The sequence below is a fragment of the Gobius niger genome (genome assembly GCF_951799975.1).
Source record: "Gobius niger genome assembly, chromosome: 10".
In the NCBI taxonomy this organism is placed as follows: domain Eukaryota; kingdom Metazoa; phylum Chordata; class Actinopteri; order Gobiiformes; family Gobiidae; genus Gobius; species Gobius niger.
Genome location: NC_136861.1, coordinates 27477955 through 27496537, shown reverse-complemented (window position 1 = coordinate 27496537; position 18583 = coordinate 27477955). Strand labels below are relative to the sequence as shown.

The window sequence follows — 18583 nt, the reverse complement described above, 5'->3', positions numbered from 1 at the left end:
GGATCGGGAAGTTTGGGCATCTCTGCTGAGACTGCTGCCCCCGCGACCCGGCCCCGGATAAAGCGGAAGAAAATGGATGGATGGATGGACGATTAACCGCATACGCTTTGACCAAACACACTTCTGTATGTGAGCACACACATGACCTGAAGGACAAAGCACTTGTATTAACTACACATTGTTAGGCAGGAGTCTCCAATCTTTTCACACAATGAGGTACTTTTATGAAACAAAAGTGAAACAAAGGCTTGTCTAATCATCCTATTTCAACAAAAATAGTTTTCATTTTGTCCTTATACTTTATGAACCTAAAAGTTTGCAGATTCTGTCCAAACTGTTCAGCACCAAAGAAAATGTATCTAAAATGTGACTTATCGAACCTTGGGCGAGTGACCAATAACGAGCTGAAGAGATCCCGGTTAGTTCATGAAATGTGAAATCAATAATCAAATGCTTTTACATGTAGACCTAAGTGTTTTATGTCATACAAGTATTAAAAAATATATATATAATTTTTAGAGAAAAATTAACCACGATTAATCGAATTTCACAAGCATGATTAATCGCGATGTAAAAAATTAATCGATTGACAGCTCTAGTTTGAACCAAGCCAACTGTGTGGACGTCACCATGACTACAGGTTTCTACTGACATTTTCACAAAGGTGGGTAGTACTCAGTTACATTTACTCAAGTACAAGTACATATACTTCTACTTGAGTAAAACTATATAGATACAGACGGCATCTCTGGAATCGCCCATATATGGTCATTATTGAAAACAGTTAAGGGGAAAACAATTTTGAAAAACTGTAAGTTTTCTCTAATTATTCAACAACTACTGTAACAAATGCTGAATTATGAATATAGTTTTCTACTAAATAATGATACAAAGACATGGGGAGGAGCAAAGTGGTTCAACAGCCCATAAATACATGAATAACGGAGAATGCTAACTTGATGCTACATGTTAGCATCGGGCTAATGCTAACGGTTAGCTAGCGCTTGCTACAACTGCCGTTTTTTCACTTCTACTGAACAATCTGTTGCGACAAAATATCCATATGGGCCCGATTTACACTTGACTTTATTTATGTGTGATAAATAAGTTGATATTCCACCAGAAAATGGCTAAAAAGAGTGGAAAATTGTGTTTCTCTAAAGATTCTATTTTCCCCCTCGGCGAAGCCACGCCCCCTTCTATGACAAGATGCCGTCTGTATCATGTTATAAATAAATAAAAATTATGAAAATTGTTACTTTTTCCACTGAGGAAATATTGCAGCGGCAACTGCTTAATTTTGATCAATAAAATACGTAGATGTAGTTCCTGCTCCTTTAGTATTTCTGTACTTTCTGCCATTTTCTTTATTTCTTTATGGTGTCATAAAATAAATCAGACTTTATCGCTAAAACAGTTATTCAGTGGCCTACTCATTGTACTCAAACATTTTCTCCAAGTACTTTTTTACTCTTACTTACTTGTACTTGAGTAAATTATAAAAGTAACGTTACTCTTACTTGAGTAAATATTTTGGCTTCTACCCTCCTCTGCATTGTTTCAGCGGTCAGCAAAAGGGTTAACACGTGCGCAATGCTCTCTAATCTCACCCACTACAAGCAAAACAAACTTGGAATCAGACTTCAGCTGTATGCACTTTGACACACACTGGAAATAAACCATCACTGGAGCCTGTGAAAATGAAGTGCTTGTTTTCTTGCAGAAAGGTTCACATGGAGTTCTTGAGGATCACTTGTACAGTTTGTCCTTGGCAAAGCGTGCAGATTGGAGCATATAGCTAATCTCACGTGCCTCCGTCCAAAAGATTGTGGCTAGTTTGTTTGAAAAGTGTTCTCCCATTGGCATGCACCTTGTTATGGGAAGCTAGCTGCATAGTTTAGTCCTCGTGTCAGATTTGTTTGTACCTGCCTGGAAGCGCCGTGTTCAATTTAACCCGAAATCCCAACATAAAGCAGGAACTACAGCCCGCTTTCATGGTGCTAATCAAGGTTGCCAAATCCTTTCCGTATGTTCTCTTGATTTTCTGCTATTTGAACCCTCGACTCCGGTCTCCTTCCCCCAACAGCAGCGCGCTCAGCTCTGGAGCAGCTGCGGAGGAGCCGATGGGAGGGATGGAGCGCAGGAATCCGGCCCAGCGGAAGTGCACTAGCAGTGGTGCCATGGGGTATCTCCTCTCTCCAGCACAAGTTCGAGCACACGGGACGAGGATGCGACTAGAGCACCCTCCCAAATGCCCCAGTGTAAGTTCGAATTACATTTGCGAAATAGTTTTAAGAAGTAACGCGCTTTTAATGGAAAGATAAGTTTGTATCGATTTTACGCGCATCAATGACCTCTCCCAGGTTTGTTCTTTTGACTTGATTTATTTCTCCTGGGTGATGCCATGTGTTGACGTTGCTGCCTTGATATTCCAGGGATTGAACACGAGTGAGGTCCGGAGTTTTGTGAGTGAACAAAAACCTGCCGACTCAGGACTTTTCCCATCGCCGCCCCCTGCGCACTGGAGCGGTCAAGAGGTGAGCATGCGTCTATCTGTTTTCACCTGGAGGCTAAAACATGACACATTCATTGGTCTATTCCTCGTGGCACTGATGTTGTGGATTATAAGGCTGGAACAGCGTGTGCTTGGCCGCTGAGTCTTCTTTTTATTTGGGAGTAAACGTGGCAAACTTTAAATGCAGGCAACAGAGTGAGTCATCTTACCGCCACAACTGTGGTTGGCTCTGTGCAGTTCAACATACACTTACAGTAGCTGAGAAAATGTTTTGACATTGTAGCTGGGGATACACTTTTCCTCCCACTATTTTAAATCCGCCTGAAAGTGCCCAGTGTAAGCAGTAAAGAAACACGTTTTAAACATGTGCACTATATAGGTGGACAGCTTTAAATGTGTTGCTGCTTTAAATTGGTTACATAATCAGTCCAGTCGCTGGGTCATCCAAGTCTCTGAGAGTGGTCATTTTCTCCACTACTCTTTGTGGCTCTGAATCGTTTAAAGACATTTCAACCCACAAAATGAACTGCACGGAGCCAAGAATTCTTTCTAAATAGAGGTTTGTTCTGTCATGTTTGCAGCTGTTTTTAAGCTGCAAAATATGACATTAAATCACTGCTGGATTGGCCTATAAACAGAGTGCGCTGCGATCTGTTAATGGCTTTCACAAATTTATGATCTGCGTGGGAACATCTTCACAAAGGCATTGAGCTCATTTTCATCATATTTTAATTGGTGTAATGCTGACTTATTCCATTCTCTGTAGTTGATTTAATTTATTCATTCATTTCATAAGTGCAAACAAATCATCTGTAGTAGCAGATAATGGTGAATGATGTAATTACCGTTTTGTTTTTGCCAGCCGTTTGAGCCCAATTGATGGTGATTTTGTTCCACACATGCTGTACTCCATCAAACACAAACTGCAGTCATTGGTTCAGATGGATGTTGATATTTGATTCATTGTATTGATTTTGTATTGAAATGCTGGATCAATGACATCTGAAGATTCCAGCACTACTGCTGGCAATGGCCTTCATAGTTTCACACATACCTCACTGATAGAACCAAGTATGTAGCTCTAGAGCAGTGGTTCTCAACCTGGGGGTCGGGACGCCCAAGGGGGTTGCGAGACAAATATGGGGGGGTCGCCAGATCATATAGATAAAATATACATATTTTCATTTTCATAATCTACTGTTTTATTGTAGCATGTGTTTGCTATATTACCAGATTGCCATTATTTGTTCATAGTTTGATTAATTTTATTTCAGCCATTTGTTTTTTTTCCTTTATTTTTTAAGAATTATGTAGGCTAATGTTCCTATTTCTCACAATGTGACCCGGGCGGGGGGTCACGAACCCCTTTACCTGTTATATTGGGGGTCGCGGCTCCAAAAGGTTGAGAACCACTGCTCTAGAGGACGAAAAATCCAGACCCCACCCTGTCACCTGTGACGTCCCCCAGGGCTTCACACTCGGTCCAACACTCTTTCCCCTTTGCATGCTTCCTCTGGCTCCCTGCAGCTCCCCTTCTGCCACTGTCGCCCGCCTCAGCTCCTGCCTGGAGGAGATCACTAAAGCCTAAATGGCTCTAAAACAGAAGCCATTCAAACTGGAACTCCAATGAATTCTGCTCTCCAATCACCCCGTTTCATTCTTTCGTCACACCATTCCCCTCTCTCTCTCTGTCACCTACCTGCGGGTTAAGTTTGACCCTCATCACCTCCTTCTGCAAAACTGCATTCTTTCACTTCCATAATATTTCTTAACTGTACAACTCCCTCTCCTTCCCTGCTACAGAACCTGGTCCATGCCCTCGTCTCCTCCAGGCTGGACAACTGTAATGCATTCCTAATTGGGATCCCTGGCAGGAGCCTCCACAAGCACCAGTATGTTCAGAACAGGGATGCCAGGGTCCTGATGAGGTTTGCGAAAACACGAGCACATCACCCCCATCTTCCGTATTACCGCACTGGCTCCCCATGCACTTACGCAGAGAGTACAAGATCCCCCTGCACACCCTTTACTGTCTGCACGGTGCAGCCCCCACCTAGCTCACTGCTCACACACCTCAGCCAGGACCCAGTCAAGCCAACAGCACCGTCTGCTCCCGCCCAGGACATGGGTTAAAGTGATGGGCGTTTGGACCTTTGAAGTCGCTGCTCCTCGCCTGTGGAACGCCCTCCCAGACCACCTCAGGGCCCCGCAGACGGTTGATGCGTTTAAGAAATGACTTAAAACCCAACTTTTTCAAAAAGCATACCCCAACAGGCAATTTTGTCTTAATATGTTTTGCCTGTATTGCTGTTATTCTGTCGCCCACTGTTCCAAATTATTATTATTATGAAGACTCACGCAGTAGTCACCGTTGATCAGTGGTTACATCAATGTTACACGTAAATCATCACCAAGATGAACTAAAAAACAATGTCTGCAATAGTTATAATGAAGTAAAATAATTGTACATTTATGAGCTTTGGGGGTTTATATAATTAATGCTACATTTTGTACATATTCCTTTACAGTATTTGGACTCAGGTCTTACAAAGTCACTAAGATCCTCTCTCTCCCTTGTATAAACTATATCTCTCTCCGACAATGGTTGGTGGCTGGCTGTGTTCCAACTCTGCCACACTAAAGCAACCCCCTGGTGGCCCCCGCCGCTCCTCTCGCGCTGCTCTCCCGGTGGCACTGACAGATTTATGGAGTAATAAATACATGTTTGTCTCAGCAGACAGAGCCCTCAGTTGATTTCTTCTTGATGAAGGGAGCTGCTGTGACGGGGAAACCTTCCTCAGCTAATTGCTCATAAATTAGGAGCTGCCTACAGGGTCGTTTAAGTGAGATTTATTAGCCAATCATATAATTTAGTGACTTCCCATTCATCTGAGCTCTTACTTTTGTGCTGTATTTCTCTGTCCTGGAAGCTTCAGCTGACCTCCACCCATCTCCTGCTCATTTCCGATGCTTCACATGTTTATGCTCAGCCAAGTTCTTTCGTAAGATGATTTATGACTCTGTGATCTCCCCTCTCCCATCGCTTTTTCTGCAGGCCGGAGACTGTTTACTTTGGCACTGTCCAAGGATTAAGATCCAATTTTCAGCACTAAGGGAGTGACTTTAAGGACGTGTAATGACCTTATTTTCCACTAGTACTGGAGTTTATGAGGGGAATGAACTTTGCTGTCACTCTAAAGAGTAATTTTGGTTCTCCTCCTGCTACAGTGAATGGCAGTTGTGCAAGTCCAGGTTCAGTCTTGGTTTGGACATGCTTTAGTCGCTTTTTAGATTACTGTAGTCTGGGTTTAGTCAGTAACACTGCTCAGTTCTGGAATGCAGGGTAAACATAGTCATTTTGTTGAGGATCTGCAAATACATATGCATTCTGAAGGAGTTGACGCTTTGGACCCAATTGGTTACACACTCCTAGAGCTGGGGCAGATTTCACAGTGTTATGTAAACAAAAACAACAAAAATATGTACATTTCTGAGTTTTGGTGGTGTGGCAGGATAAACTGCGGTTTAATGGACTTTGTTACAAATTAAAATGATCAGGAGCTACATTTATGGATTTCCCTAAACTACACTACAATCTAAAAGCAACCAGTTTGGAATAGAAGAAAAAAATAGTTTATATTTTCAAGAATCAAGAATTATTATTATTTTCTGTTGTGTTGCAGTGAGCCGCACCATGTTAGGTCCCTTGCTAGTCCTGTGCCTCTTCCCTGTGGTGGCCCTGGGGCCTCCTCCATCAGGAGGATGTAGGCGCTGCTGTGACCACCTAGAGCCACCAGAGGGCACAAGAGACTACCGCTCCGGGAGGGGCCAGGAACATGCCAGAGGTCCGCACATACATCAACATGACCATCCTCAAAGGTAACAGGGGTTACTCTTTAAGTGGTGTCAGGCTATTCAGCTTATAACAATGGTGATAAAAAGGTAAGGATAAGGTGTTAAAAGTTAGAGATGCACAGTCAAAATACAAAACTGTAAATTATTTATATCTAGGTGCTAAAAGTATCTAACCATTACTGCTTCCATAATTGTTTTGTATTTGGAATAACTTGATCCAAGATGAACAGTGTTAAACTGTGAATTGCATAGTTAGGCAAGGCAAGGCAACTTTACTTATACCACGTATTTCATACACAAGGCAACTCAATGCGTTAGGGAAGAACTGAGTATTGGTGATGTCTATTATAATGAAATTTTGTTAATGTTATTAATGTGTATTGTGAGAGAAGCCATTTTGAAAAGACATGTTCTTGACGGGTGTATCTAAACATACATAAGGCACTTAAAGCACTTTAAACGCTCTCATTCACACATCAGTGTGCACACAGACACTGAAGGCAAGATGGGTTAAGTGTCTTGCCCAGGGACACAACAATACTAACCTGTGGAGAACTTTGAATCATTGCTAGTAGCTCATACCGCCACCCATTTCCAAATGTAAAATGACAATACCCTGGTGTGTTCTGGTGACACTACCGCTTTGTACCACTAGAGAGAGTCACGAGTTATTATGTGCACTTATTACACCTAACTCCTCTATCATTTTTGCAGGTGACAAAGGAGACCGTGGGGAGCGGGGCACGCCCGGTAAGGTTGGGATAGAAGGTCCTTCTGGTTCTCAAGGTCCCATGGGTTCCAAAGGCTCCAAAGGTCATGCTGGTGCTCCGGGCGACCCCTGCAAAAGCCCAGCACTCCGCGTTTTCCGTGGGCCGCCGCAAATCCCTCCACAGCCTGGAGACGTACCAGGCGCTGATTTTCGACACCGTCTTTGTCAACGCGGACAACCATTTCAACATGTTTGAGGGGAAGTTTGCCTGTGTTGTCACAGGCGTCTACTTCTTCAACGTCAACATTCACACGTGGAACTTCAAGGAGACGTACTTGCACATCATGCTGAATGACAGTGAGAAGGCGATAATCTATGCCCAGCCCAGCGGACCGATCCATCATGCAGAGTCAGAGCATCATGCTGGAGCTGGAGCTGAAGGACGAAGTGTGGGTCCGGCTGTACAAGAGAGAGCGAGAGAATGCCATTTACAGCGACGATGTAGATGTGTATATTACGTTTAATGGATACCTCATAAGAGCCACTAATTAAACTTGATTATGCTGTAAATTTGCCTTGAGGGAAAACATTGTTTAACTGTATGGAGCAGATGGTAGAGTAAGCATTTATCATGCTTTTATGGTGCTGTAGTCTGGCCAGTCACAACCCATCATTCTCAAACAGAGTTCAGAGTTTTTTGACACTTGTCCAGGGCTCTAGAGATAGCAGTTACGCTAAATGACCACTGAGGAACTTTGCCAATTCTCTTAAGACTGGGAGAACTGACCAGACTGTGTAGGCTGTATGGTGCTAAAGCCAGACAAAAACATTATCACATTTAAGATTTAAGACCCTTACCTTGCATACATCATCAGTGACATCAGTTGGAGGCAGGAAGTAAGCAGTGCAAAGAAGATTACTAGCTCTCATCAAGTGTTAAGTTACAACTTTGGGTAACACTTTAGAGTTCCATGTGTAGGTACAGGTAATAAGAAAGTAATTACACATGTAAGTACAGGTTAAAGGTAATTACACATTAAAGTGCTGACGTGTATACTAATGTATACATTAGGTATGGCGTAATTGCACATTAGATGTGCGCATGAGTTCTTCTTCACTTTAAGAAACTCTATAAAGCTAGCACATCTATATGATGATAGACCTGCAACTACACAATGTACACTCTGTACCACTTGTTACACTTTATTCAAACTTGCACTTTAATACCTCTACTTACATGTGTAATTACTCAATCTTGTTCCTGTACCTACACATGGTTCCTGTACCTGTACATGGAACTTGCAGGCTGTAATCTAAAGTTTTATCCAACTTGGAAATGTTGTTGTGTTTAGGTGCATGAATAGGAGGAACAATATCAGAGCTGTAAATTAAAGTTTTATATTGAATAACAGTTCAACTTTGACATGTAGCTTCCAGCCTCTGGCTAAGCCCGCCCCCCACAGCCCCCAAGCCAGAAAATTGTGGACGAGTGTTTTGGGGTCATTGAAAATCCAGCTCAAATTACACATGAAGCGATTTCACTGAAAACGTCCTGCTTATTCTTTGGCCAATGTGTATCTGTCGTCTTCAAAAGGATGAGTTTGCAAATGATTTGCCGAGAACAAAGTTAGGATTTTGGTGCTTTATACATGTGTAAACCAGAAGTATATACGTATAAAGGTCGCCCCAATTCAATAGTGATTTTGTTTGGCCCAAACGTTGCTCTTGTACATGTTCTAAAAACCTCTGATACTTCCCTTGCTCCACTGTTTTCACAACAGTTCCTGTTTCCTTCTGTGGCCACTGTTTGTCACAGATTCTTCTGATGTTTGCGGAGCTCCCTGTCGGATAACTCCCTGCACTTCTACGTGTTTGTGTATTGTATGTTCTTCCTGTGTTGTTGAAGTGACTGAGGAAACACACCATGTTATATTATGCCTGTGTACTGTATAGGTTTGATTTTTAAATAAAACGTGTCACATGTCGACTATTTTTCTTGTGTATATTATTGATTGTACTGCAGTTCTGATTAGATTTGTGATTGATGTTTTTGGCTTTGACATTTGAGAGAAAACTGAAATATGAACTTTAAAGTAATACAAAAATCCCATGAATTCACAGCATGTTTTTAGATATTTAAAGTAGAGTGAGCTGGGTTTTCTATGACTTTTTATCTATTTGGGGCTTTGCTGCCTAGATTGAACTACTACTAGGTTTTGTATAAATAATAAATATATATATAAATAACTTTGTCCATCACAGAAACAGACAATGGTGTCCCCACTGCATTCACTTCCATATGAATTCTCTCATTGTTACAGACGCCCCAAAGAGTTTCCTTTATGTGAAAATTAATAGCATTTTTTTTAGCAAAATCTGCATGTCACACATATAAGCCCCGAGGGCGCTCTGTTACACAAGATGTAATAAAACCTTGACAGGAGCCTTTTTGTTGATTTAATACCGTAATGCACTGTAGAGGCTGCCATCTTTATCAGATAAAATGCTAATGTGTTCTCCTGGAGGGAAAAAAAGACGAGAATGTGGTTGATTTTTCTGTTTTCCTTCATGCCTACAACCTTTATTTCTCCTTGATGCAGAAACCACAAAATACAAAATACGTAAATTAAAAAGCGTCTTCCATTCGGTTAAAAGGTAAAGGGTGTTTTCAAGAGATGACGTTGGTCACTTCAGTCATGTCGACAGAATGATAGACAACATTCAAGTGTGCGAATCAGGGTTCAACAAGTTTTCCCTTTGCAGCAGCTGAACTGAAACTGGCCTGTCATTTCTGTTCCCTCCTCTCAATAAATATATTATCAAAATATTCAGACTCCCCTCATGTGGTCATGTTGGCATCAGGCGGTATGTAACAAAAACATAAACAAGGAAAGAGAAAAAGATGGATGAGGTGCAAATGGATTCTGTTCATCTCACGTTGCTACGTCTAAACAATACTGAACATTTTTGACAAATACACAAACTTAAAGGCAATAAGAGACACCAGAGACAGGTGGCCGGTACAGTACAGAGCACAGGAGGGCTGCATGGGACATGTACAAACACAAAAACCTAAATGAAATCAATTCTTTTTACATACATTAACCACAAGGCCCAGTTGGTCTGAATACACCCTGTGGTTGATACAGTAGTCACTGTCGTAAAAATGAAGTCCTTCTACAAAAATACTTTTTTTTTTCTGTGTAAACTTTTGCATCCAAAGGCACTTCCTTTTCTTTCCTCTGTTTGACCTCACAAACCCAGTCCAGGCCTGTGTGATATGACACATTTCAAGTGTTGAGATGCTCTGACCCTAACACCAAGCATTACTTTACTATGTTTTAAGTGCTAACTCAAGTCTATCCTATTGGAGTGACTACATTACAGCACAGTAGCATTGCACATACTCTAACACAAATCTGTCTCTTTTTTTATCTTTATATCTAACACTCTATTAAAAAATAACAACCTTTGATGTAAAACTGTTTCAAGATGATGTAGATGGTACAATAAAACTGTTGCATTTTCAGTGTAACTAAAGTGGATCCCATGAAAAAAATGTGAAAATGCTCCTCAAGTCTGTGAGAGCTCGTTGTGGTTTTCCAGCTGAAATCAAAAGAATGTAAACCCAGTTTTACGTGTGAAAAACAAGTTCTGACAAATCCAGCTACAGAAGCCTTTGCTGGAGCTACAGAAAGATGAAGCTACACTCTGGCATTCACATCATGCTCTGAAATGAATTAAAGAAAGCAAGCAAAATATACTACTCCCATAAAAAACTTCATGCACAAAACCAAATGTATCGAGTTCAATACATCGCGGGTTTGTTGTGATAAAACGGGCTTGTTATATGGATGTGTGTGTGCGATCAAAACATTGAAGTCCAACACAAAATCCCTTTTGTGCTCAGGCACTCTTTGCACACGTAAAATAGGCTGACTGCTTTAGTGCAACTACGTTTACAGCTACTCCAGTATCACCATGTTTCTTGATGCGTTTTGTCCTTCACACTGCTCCATACTGTTCCGTCTGTCAGACAGAAGTGTGGCTTTTAAAGTGACAGGCGTGACATGACATTAGTGTGGGACACAGCGCCTTCACACTACGGACAACCTGCTGTTTTTCTGTGATTACGTTGCTCAGCGTCAAGCAGATTTATCTAATGTTTACCACAGCTGCAGTGGCTGCTGGCTTTCTGATCATAAGAAATAAAAGATTTGACCTTGTTTTTTTTTCTCACGGTGCGTTTTATGAGAGACGCCTTAACACTGAAAGAAACTAATTGGAAAACGACTCATTCCAGTTGTTATAAAGAACATAAGTATGCTGCTGAACATTGTGCTGACAATGGTTAGCAGACAGAGAAAATAACTTTTCAAAGCATAAATTTGGGCTGGCCAATTCATTTATTACCAGATCAGTTTTTTATTTATTGTCACTTTTTAAAAGTGCTACATGAGCTAAATGCTGCACATGAATCGTATATAATGTTATATTATGTTACCTGCACGTTAGAACATATAGTGAACAGAGAATTTGCTTATTCAGGTCAAAATAATGTCATAAATTGGCAGCATTTTGTGATCATAATGCAAATGCAGTCACCTAACTCAGAATGGAAGGCTCTGGCTTTTCAGCTGAGTAAGGAATTAAAAGTGTATTTTGAGTATGTGTGTAGTTAGATATATAAAATATAGCTACAGTGTTTTGATACTGATTCAATGATGATGAAAATGTTGAAATATACTGTGTTAATTAGTTCAAATGATAAAATGGCTGTTTTAAGTGTCATGGTTGCAGAGAATACCCAACAACTGTTCCTCATTTTGTATCAGTGGTAAACTTGAACTTTGCAGAATCACTCATTGAGTATCGCCGGCCGGTCGTAGCCAAAAAGCCTGAAGTCAGGTTCATAGAGCTTGTACAGTTTCCTCCGCGTCTCTAGGGGCACTGTGCGGAACCAGTCTGTCTCCCAGCTGCTGTTGGTAACGTTTCTGGGCGTCACGGGAAACTCCACCACGTTGTCCACTTTGAGCAGCCTCAGCAGGTGCTCCGCGTCGTCATCCGCCGTCTCCAAGTGGCCCACAAAGTCGTACTGGATCTGGCACGGATGGCACAGGCGGTACACCTGCCTCCAGTGCTCGTTAAAGGGCATGTCCTTCTCCGTCTGGGGGTCCAGCAGGTAGTGGACGAACTGGGCGAAGGTGGGGTGTATGCCCTGAGAGAAGGCCTCGTCAGCGTGTGCAGGGGGGGTGGGCTGGTTCGCAAAGCGCTGCAAGATGATTTGTCCGAAGCGCTGGTAAAACTGCTCGTTGCTCAGCTCAAACTTATTCCTGTAGGCCGAGATGAGTCGCACGAACGGGTCCCGCACAAAGAGGAACTTGGTGTATTTTTTCAGCTTCACCTGGGAGGGGGGAATAAATGCGAGGCACAAAAGCATAGCATTAAATGGGCAATTGATCCAAATTATAGTCTACTTAGGGCAATCATTGCACAGCGCTTCCCCCATAATAGCACACTGATATCATAAATTAACATTAGCTGAAGACTAGTGCCAAGGTAGCAATTACAGGGAAGTACTTTTACAGCTGACGACTTTGGAAATAAACTGCATGTGTGGAATACGCAACAACCTTCAGTTCTGTATGCTTAATGACCATCTTGTGCCGTTAGGTGCAGTTGAAAACTTATTAGTCTAAATATTTTAAGAAGTTTTTTATTAGCTGCAGAATCATTAATTGTTTTCAGATACTTCTATTATGTTTATTCTAATATATACAGCGAAAGTCATGGTCAAGAGATACCATTATGATCTAAAACAGTAGGAGGTGGTGAAAGCAACACAAAAACTAAGCCTAAGGCTGTTTCACATTCACCCGACAGACCCACTCAACACTAAATTTAGTTCATCACATTCACCTCCACCTTTCACTATCTTTTTCTGCGCCTCTGTGAAATGGGCTGCGCATTCTGCATCAGCCGGTCGATTTTAATTGAAGAGGAGGCAGTGCCGGCAAAATGTATATTGCCAATATGATGAGATCAGATACACAAGAGAGAGATTGGAACTTTGTGCAAAGATTTATTTCTGTTCCAAAGCCGCATGTCGCCCTTTAGCCCTGCTCTTTTCTGTTTTCCATTATTTTGTGTGTGTTGCATAAAAGCTGTGACAAGTTAAAAAAAAAAAGTAAAATTAAAAAAAAACATTAGAGAATTTAAAAAATGAATAACTTGACGAAAAACACACAAAACAAATAGATCATCCAATATTTCATAAAAAACGCAAAAACAATGTTCAAAGTGGATAAAATCAAAAATGCAAAATCAACTTTCTTGAGGTTAAACCATGTTGCACTGTTGTTCCCTCATCATAGACAGACTTGGAGAAGTATTTCACAACATTTAGCTGTTTCTTCTTCTATGGCGTCAGCGCCTCATTCTGGACCAATTGCATCATTATTCAAACCCAAACACTGCCCTCCACTTTTTAAAGCCCATAATCCAAAATTGCCAATGATGAGCCGTTCTGTGCTCGAAGTGTGTTTATCACACACTGTCTGCTGGAGCTGCTCACCACACCGTACGTCCAACCTTAAAAGTTATTCCTGTAGTTGCCAGCAGGAGGCGCCCCAGTCAAGATTTTCACCAGCTCTTTTGCCTGCATTGTTACTATTTATATAGTGACATACTTATATGTCTCTGTAGGAGACATATAAATGTGTCTCTCTTACAGAAAAATATTTTCAAATTATAAAACGTAAAATATCAAAGCTGAGGATTTTAAGCTCCATGTGGCATTGTCATTTTGAAAAACGAGCCATCAGGGAAGAACAAATCCCTTTGATGGAATAACCTGGTCACTTGTTTTTGTGTATAATCTGAAAACAGTAAAGAGAACACACCTTCATGAGATGCTTGGCAAACTTCCCGTATCGTTTCCAGAAGCGGTTGAAGGTGAAGTGCATGCTGGTGTTGTGGACCAGCTCCCCGGGCACGGCCTGCGGGTCCCTCTGCGGAACCCCGTCACGCAGCAGGCTCTCGCTCAGGACGATCATGATGCGCTTCCAGTTACTGCACGCTACCTGCGGCGGGCACAAAGACTCCACTGTCATTTCACGCTACAGCACACACATCCCCGGGAGAGTTTCAAAACAAAACTGTCGGAGTGAAGAAGACAGGCATTTGAGTACCTTGGGGACGTAGCAGTAGATAATGCCGTGCCTGTCGTCCACAATGAGGTGATTGAGCTCTTGGTTGGGAATGTCGTCGAAGGAGCGGTTCTTGCCAGCAAATGTCAAGCTGTCGTTGGTGCATATTTCTCGAAGCATCCTGCGCCTCTGTTCCTGTGGATGTGACATTTGAAAAGGCTTGATAGGAGGATTTATGGCTTGACTTGTTCCTATAATCCCCAAAAAGTAGTTCATAATGCAAAACGGCCTTAAAGCAGCACAGAGTGTGTCATGTCAGCTCATGTTCAAACGGTTAGCTTTTTCTTCCATTTAAACATATTGGGTCCAAGGAGCCAAACGTAGCAACTAAGTCTCTGAGATGGCACACATTACAGATAATCGTTAGCTATTTACTTTAGTTAAACATTTTTCACCTGACCTGACATTTTCAGTTGCAGTTCATGCAAATCTGTAGACGGTTGGAGATTGTGGAAGACATGTAATCCCATTACTGTATATAAGCAAATATTATATAAAAATGACAAAACAATTCATGCTCATCTAGCACTGCATGAGGGAGGTTCATCTTTGCTGATGGAAGATGAACAAAAACTGGTAATGTTGATAGTGTTTGAAAGCCATGCAGAGATACACAGACCCTGTTGAGGATTGGCCAGAGGCGGGTAGAAAATATTTATTCAAGTAAGAGTAACGTTACTTTCAAATCATTTCATTATTTTTGTTTTTTTACGTGTCAAAATGAAGATTTGTCACTTGAATATTTGCTCATAGTGGCACGGGTTACTATTTTTTTACTCAAGTAAAAGAACAGTTACCTTTTGAATATTACTCAAGTAGAAGTAAAAAGTACTGTATGAAAAAACTACTCGAGTACATGTACTAAATGTAACTGAGTACTACCCACCTCTGGGATTGGCAACATACATTACATAGGGCTGCATAATAAACAAAATTGAATTTAAATTATATTAATTAGCAAATTGCAAGAACTGCAATTACTTTTTTAGGTAATACATGGTCTTATGTAGAGAACCATTGTGGTCTTTTTATGTGCAATTTAGAGCTGCAACATTAATCTAATTTCTGTTTCATTTATGCACCTAAGCACACATAAAAAGGGAAGTGCAAGGTGCCCTCTGCTAAATCTTGCAATTCTTTTTTTTGAATAAATAAAAATCAAAAGTAGAGAAATGACATAAATTCAAAAAAGCTCAAATTATCAAACCAACCTGTCTATCCCGGAGCTCAGGTGCTATCGGGGTCATGTGGACCTTCCACTCTTGTCGTGGGACGTAGCGCTCCTCCGCCTTCTCCGATTGGTTGCCCGTATCGGCCGGGGCAGGGTCGGTGGGCTCGTCACTTCCTGGCTCCAAAAACTGGTTGACAAAGGCATCGATGTCGGAGAGGAAGGAGGGCATCTGCGACGCTTTGGGTTTCTGTGGCGGCAGCGGCGGCGGCGCGGGGGTCTTGGGCACGGGCGAGACGTGCGTGTGCAAGTACAGATAGGACGCCCCGACATCGTCCCAGTAGATGATGATGAAGAGGATCATGAAGAGAGAGCCCAAGACAACAAACGCGCGCAGCATCTTGGACGTTCCCATGGCGACTAACAGATGTGCGAGCTACAGGGTGACCATGGCAACACGATTGTCTTGGCGGGGCATCTCTACGCCGTCGCCATGGCAGCAGATTGGGGACCCTCACCTGGCTTTGAGTGAACAACAACAACGACGGAGCGGGGTGGAAGGGTGTCGCTGCTACACGGTCACCATGGCAACAGTGTCAAGGCTTTGGACACCGCCTGTCACCATGGCGACACAAAGATGCTGTGCGGCGGTCTGGGGCAGGTTGTCATGATGTTGGTGCAGTGCAGAAGTGGCCATCCATGGATTCACCTCTCACTGCTGCAGCCCCTGTGGAAAACATACACATTACTGACTTTGGAGAAATTCAAGCATTCAGTACGTTAACACAGGGTCTCTCAGAATGCACGAGAGCACGACACCGGTCATATAAGCCCTGTGCAGCTCAGGAAAAATGATCCTACGGTTATTAACACGCATGTCAATACTGCGGGAAAGCTCCGATATGTATGTCGTTTGATCGCACACAAAATGTAGGTCTAAAAAACACACAGTAAAATAGTAGAAGTCATTTTTGTTGTGACGTGTTAATAATTGCGTGATAATCCATTATTTCACTCAATAGTCGACTCCTTTTACCTTGGACTGGTATGGAAAGGCACAGTATAGTAGTTACCACAAACTCAGGCTGGAACATGAACAATTGCTTGCCTATATATTAAAAATAATCTTAAATTGCAGAGTAAGACGGCAACCCGGTGCAACACACTTGTCCAACATTACACATCGCTGTCAAATGCCTTCACAGTCGGTCGGCTTTGGAGGTATGTGTGAAACCCAAGAGCACTGCAGAAATATCCAACTCCATCCAGAACAAGCTCACACTGTGTATCCCGGTGCACCAGCTGCATTCTGAAACAGCTCCCATAAGCCAGTGATGGCTTTATAGAAGACTTATTGTCTTATTTTGCCACAATCTCACACTTCCTCTTTTCAGTGGAGTGTGACTTTCCATTCAGTCAAGCGCGTTTCTAAATCGGGTGCCTGTCATGCAACGGCTCACACTGTTTCCCTTTTTTCCTGAGGCCACAAGATGCTACAGGCTGTCACTTTGGCTGAATGAAATGAACCTATTGAGACTCAAAAGGAACTCGCTGGAACACACAGCCTCATCTGCAGGCCAGTATTTACTCCCAAGTGTTATAAAAGTGCAACAGAAGCATTTGGAAAGAACACATTTGTATTGCTTAGTTTTCAATATGCCATTAGTGCATTTATAACACAGTAATACCCTCGTTATTTAGTTATTATCATTATTAGTTTCATCAGTTGAAACCTTGGCTGTTCACTGTAGACAGTTTTCATCTCATCCGTCGTTTGTGTGAGGTTACTCTTTAAAAGGCACGGAGAGGTCAGAACCTCCAATTTGTTTACGTTAGGAGCCCCGCCAGGCGCCAACTGCGCGTGGAAAGCGCCAGGTGCGTAAACAGTGTATAGTGACCAGAAAGAGGGGAGCTGGTGCGCAGACACTGTAGCGTCACCGTCCTGCCCGCTGCAGCCTCCAAAACCCCGAGCGGATGCCAGCGCGCGGACACACACAATGTAGCCTTTGACTCCGCTCTCTGGAACCACGGGAACGGCTTGTCCCTCCTGCACCGGGGGTGGGGGGGGTGAAGCTGTCTGCGTGCGTCTCCATTCACTAAAACCAGCGGCGGTGTCGGGTACATTTTACGTCACGGAAACGCTCAAAGTTGGGGAGCAGCAAAACAATGTAGAATTGTGCGAGTGCGCCGCTTCTCTCTCTCTCTCAGCGTGTAGTGTGTCCCGAGTGTAGCGCGTAGACGAAGAGTCTTTTCAAACAAAGCGACGCGCAGAAATGTCCCACACAACGAGGCGTAAACAATCACACAGTCTAGGTCAAAGGCGTGGAGGTAACTCACGGATCGCACTGGTGAAGCAGCCCCGTTACCCTGAGCCGAGAGCGGCGCCGCGTCAGCTGCTGAGGCGCCTGGGATGCGAGTGCTGCTGCTGCTCTTTCCCTCTCCCAAGATGAAACGGGAGATCGCCGAAGCACCGCGAGATTTAGCGAGCACGGGCTTTGTGCGGGGAGAGAGTGTGCAGCTCAGTGAGTGTGCTCGTGAGGGGAAAATTCACTTTTCTGGGTCAAATCCTGCATAACCTCTCCTCTCTGGGATGATTAATGCTGACATGTCTCTGCCTCGCTGCGATCTGTGCGCGCGGCTCTGCGGGGGCTCCCCACGGAGAGGAGAAGAGTGCTCAAAATAACCCGCCCTATACCTGCAAAAAAACAAAAACAAATGCCATCCTCCCCAAAACAGAGCAGAACAATTAGAGAAGAAACGTGGCGCGTGTCTATTTCAGTTGAGAAATGGTGCTGTTTTGTTTGTTTGTTTTTGCCCTGTGAGATTAGTGGAAGACTTTGGCATCAGCTTCTGCACTGGTCTGGCTGATTCACTGGAGAAACGGGCAGACACCGCGTCATCTGCTCTCAATCAGTGTCACAAGATGCTCATAAAATATCACCCTCAATGTCTGTAACCAATGACCCCGAAGATGAAGCACAAGCAGGCGTTTTCTTTTGCTCATTATACACGCAGAAAAGTAGAGTAAAAGAAATATAAATATGTGCACTGTCGAGGCCATACACACAGTGAAATGTAGGCACAGCAGACTGGCTCGTGTTACCTCTGTGTGCACAACAGAGACAGAT

The 18583-nt window shown here is 42.8% G+C and overlaps 2 protein-coding genes across 3 annotated transcripts; one reads left to right on the top strand and one right to left on the bottom strand.

The window, feature by feature from the left end:
- Positions 1-2164: 2164 nt before the first annotated feature.
- Positions 2165-8039, top strand: c1qtnf6a (C1q and TNF related 6a). The gene is given in 7 exon segments (XM_079564953.1): positions 2165-2363; positions 2436-2537; positions 6199-6335; positions 6337-6394; positions 7085-7218; positions 7220-7468; positions 7470-8039. Coding segments are annotated over 5 exon segments (729 nt in total). The 5' UTR covers positions 2165-2363; positions 2436-2537; positions 6199-6209; the 3' UTR covers positions 7632-8039.
- Positions 8040-11339: 3300 nt separating this feature from the next.
- Positions 11340-18051, bottom strand: chst12a (carbohydrate (chondroitin 4) sulfotransferase 12a). Of its 2 annotated transcripts, none has more exons than XM_079565086.1 (5): positions 17793-18051; positions 15499-16182; positions 14270-14422; positions 13982-14161; positions 11340-12483 (listed from the first exon to the last, which is right to left on the bottom strand). In XM_079565086.1, exons 2-5 carry the CDS (start codon positions 15868-15870, stop codon positions 11938-11940), a joined length of 1251 nt encoding a protein of 416 aa, XP_079421212.1. In that variant the 5' UTR covers positions 15871-16182; positions 17793-18051; the 3' UTR covers positions 11340-11937. The 2 variants fall into 2 exon arrangements, with proteins under 2 accessions (XP_079421212.1, XP_079421211.1); XM_079565085.1 differs by having other exon boundaries at positions 17822-18051.
- Positions 18052-18583: the final 532 nt, after the last annotated feature.

Excerpts from the sequence above, each read along its gene's own strand:
- chst12a (XM_079565086.1), bottom strand. The coding sequence starts at position 15,870 with ATGGGAACGTCCAAGATGCTGCGCGCGTTTGTTGTCTTGGGCTCTCTC. Across the intron at positions 14,423-15,498 it reads CTGAGCTCCGGGATAGACAG|GAACAGAGGCGCAGGATGCT; the intron begins GTTGGTTTGATA and ends TCACATCCACAG. Across the intron at positions 12,484-13,981 it reads TTGCCAAGCATCTCATGAAG|GTGAAGCTGAAAAAATACAC; the intron begins GTGTGTTCTCTT and ends CCCCCCTCCCAG.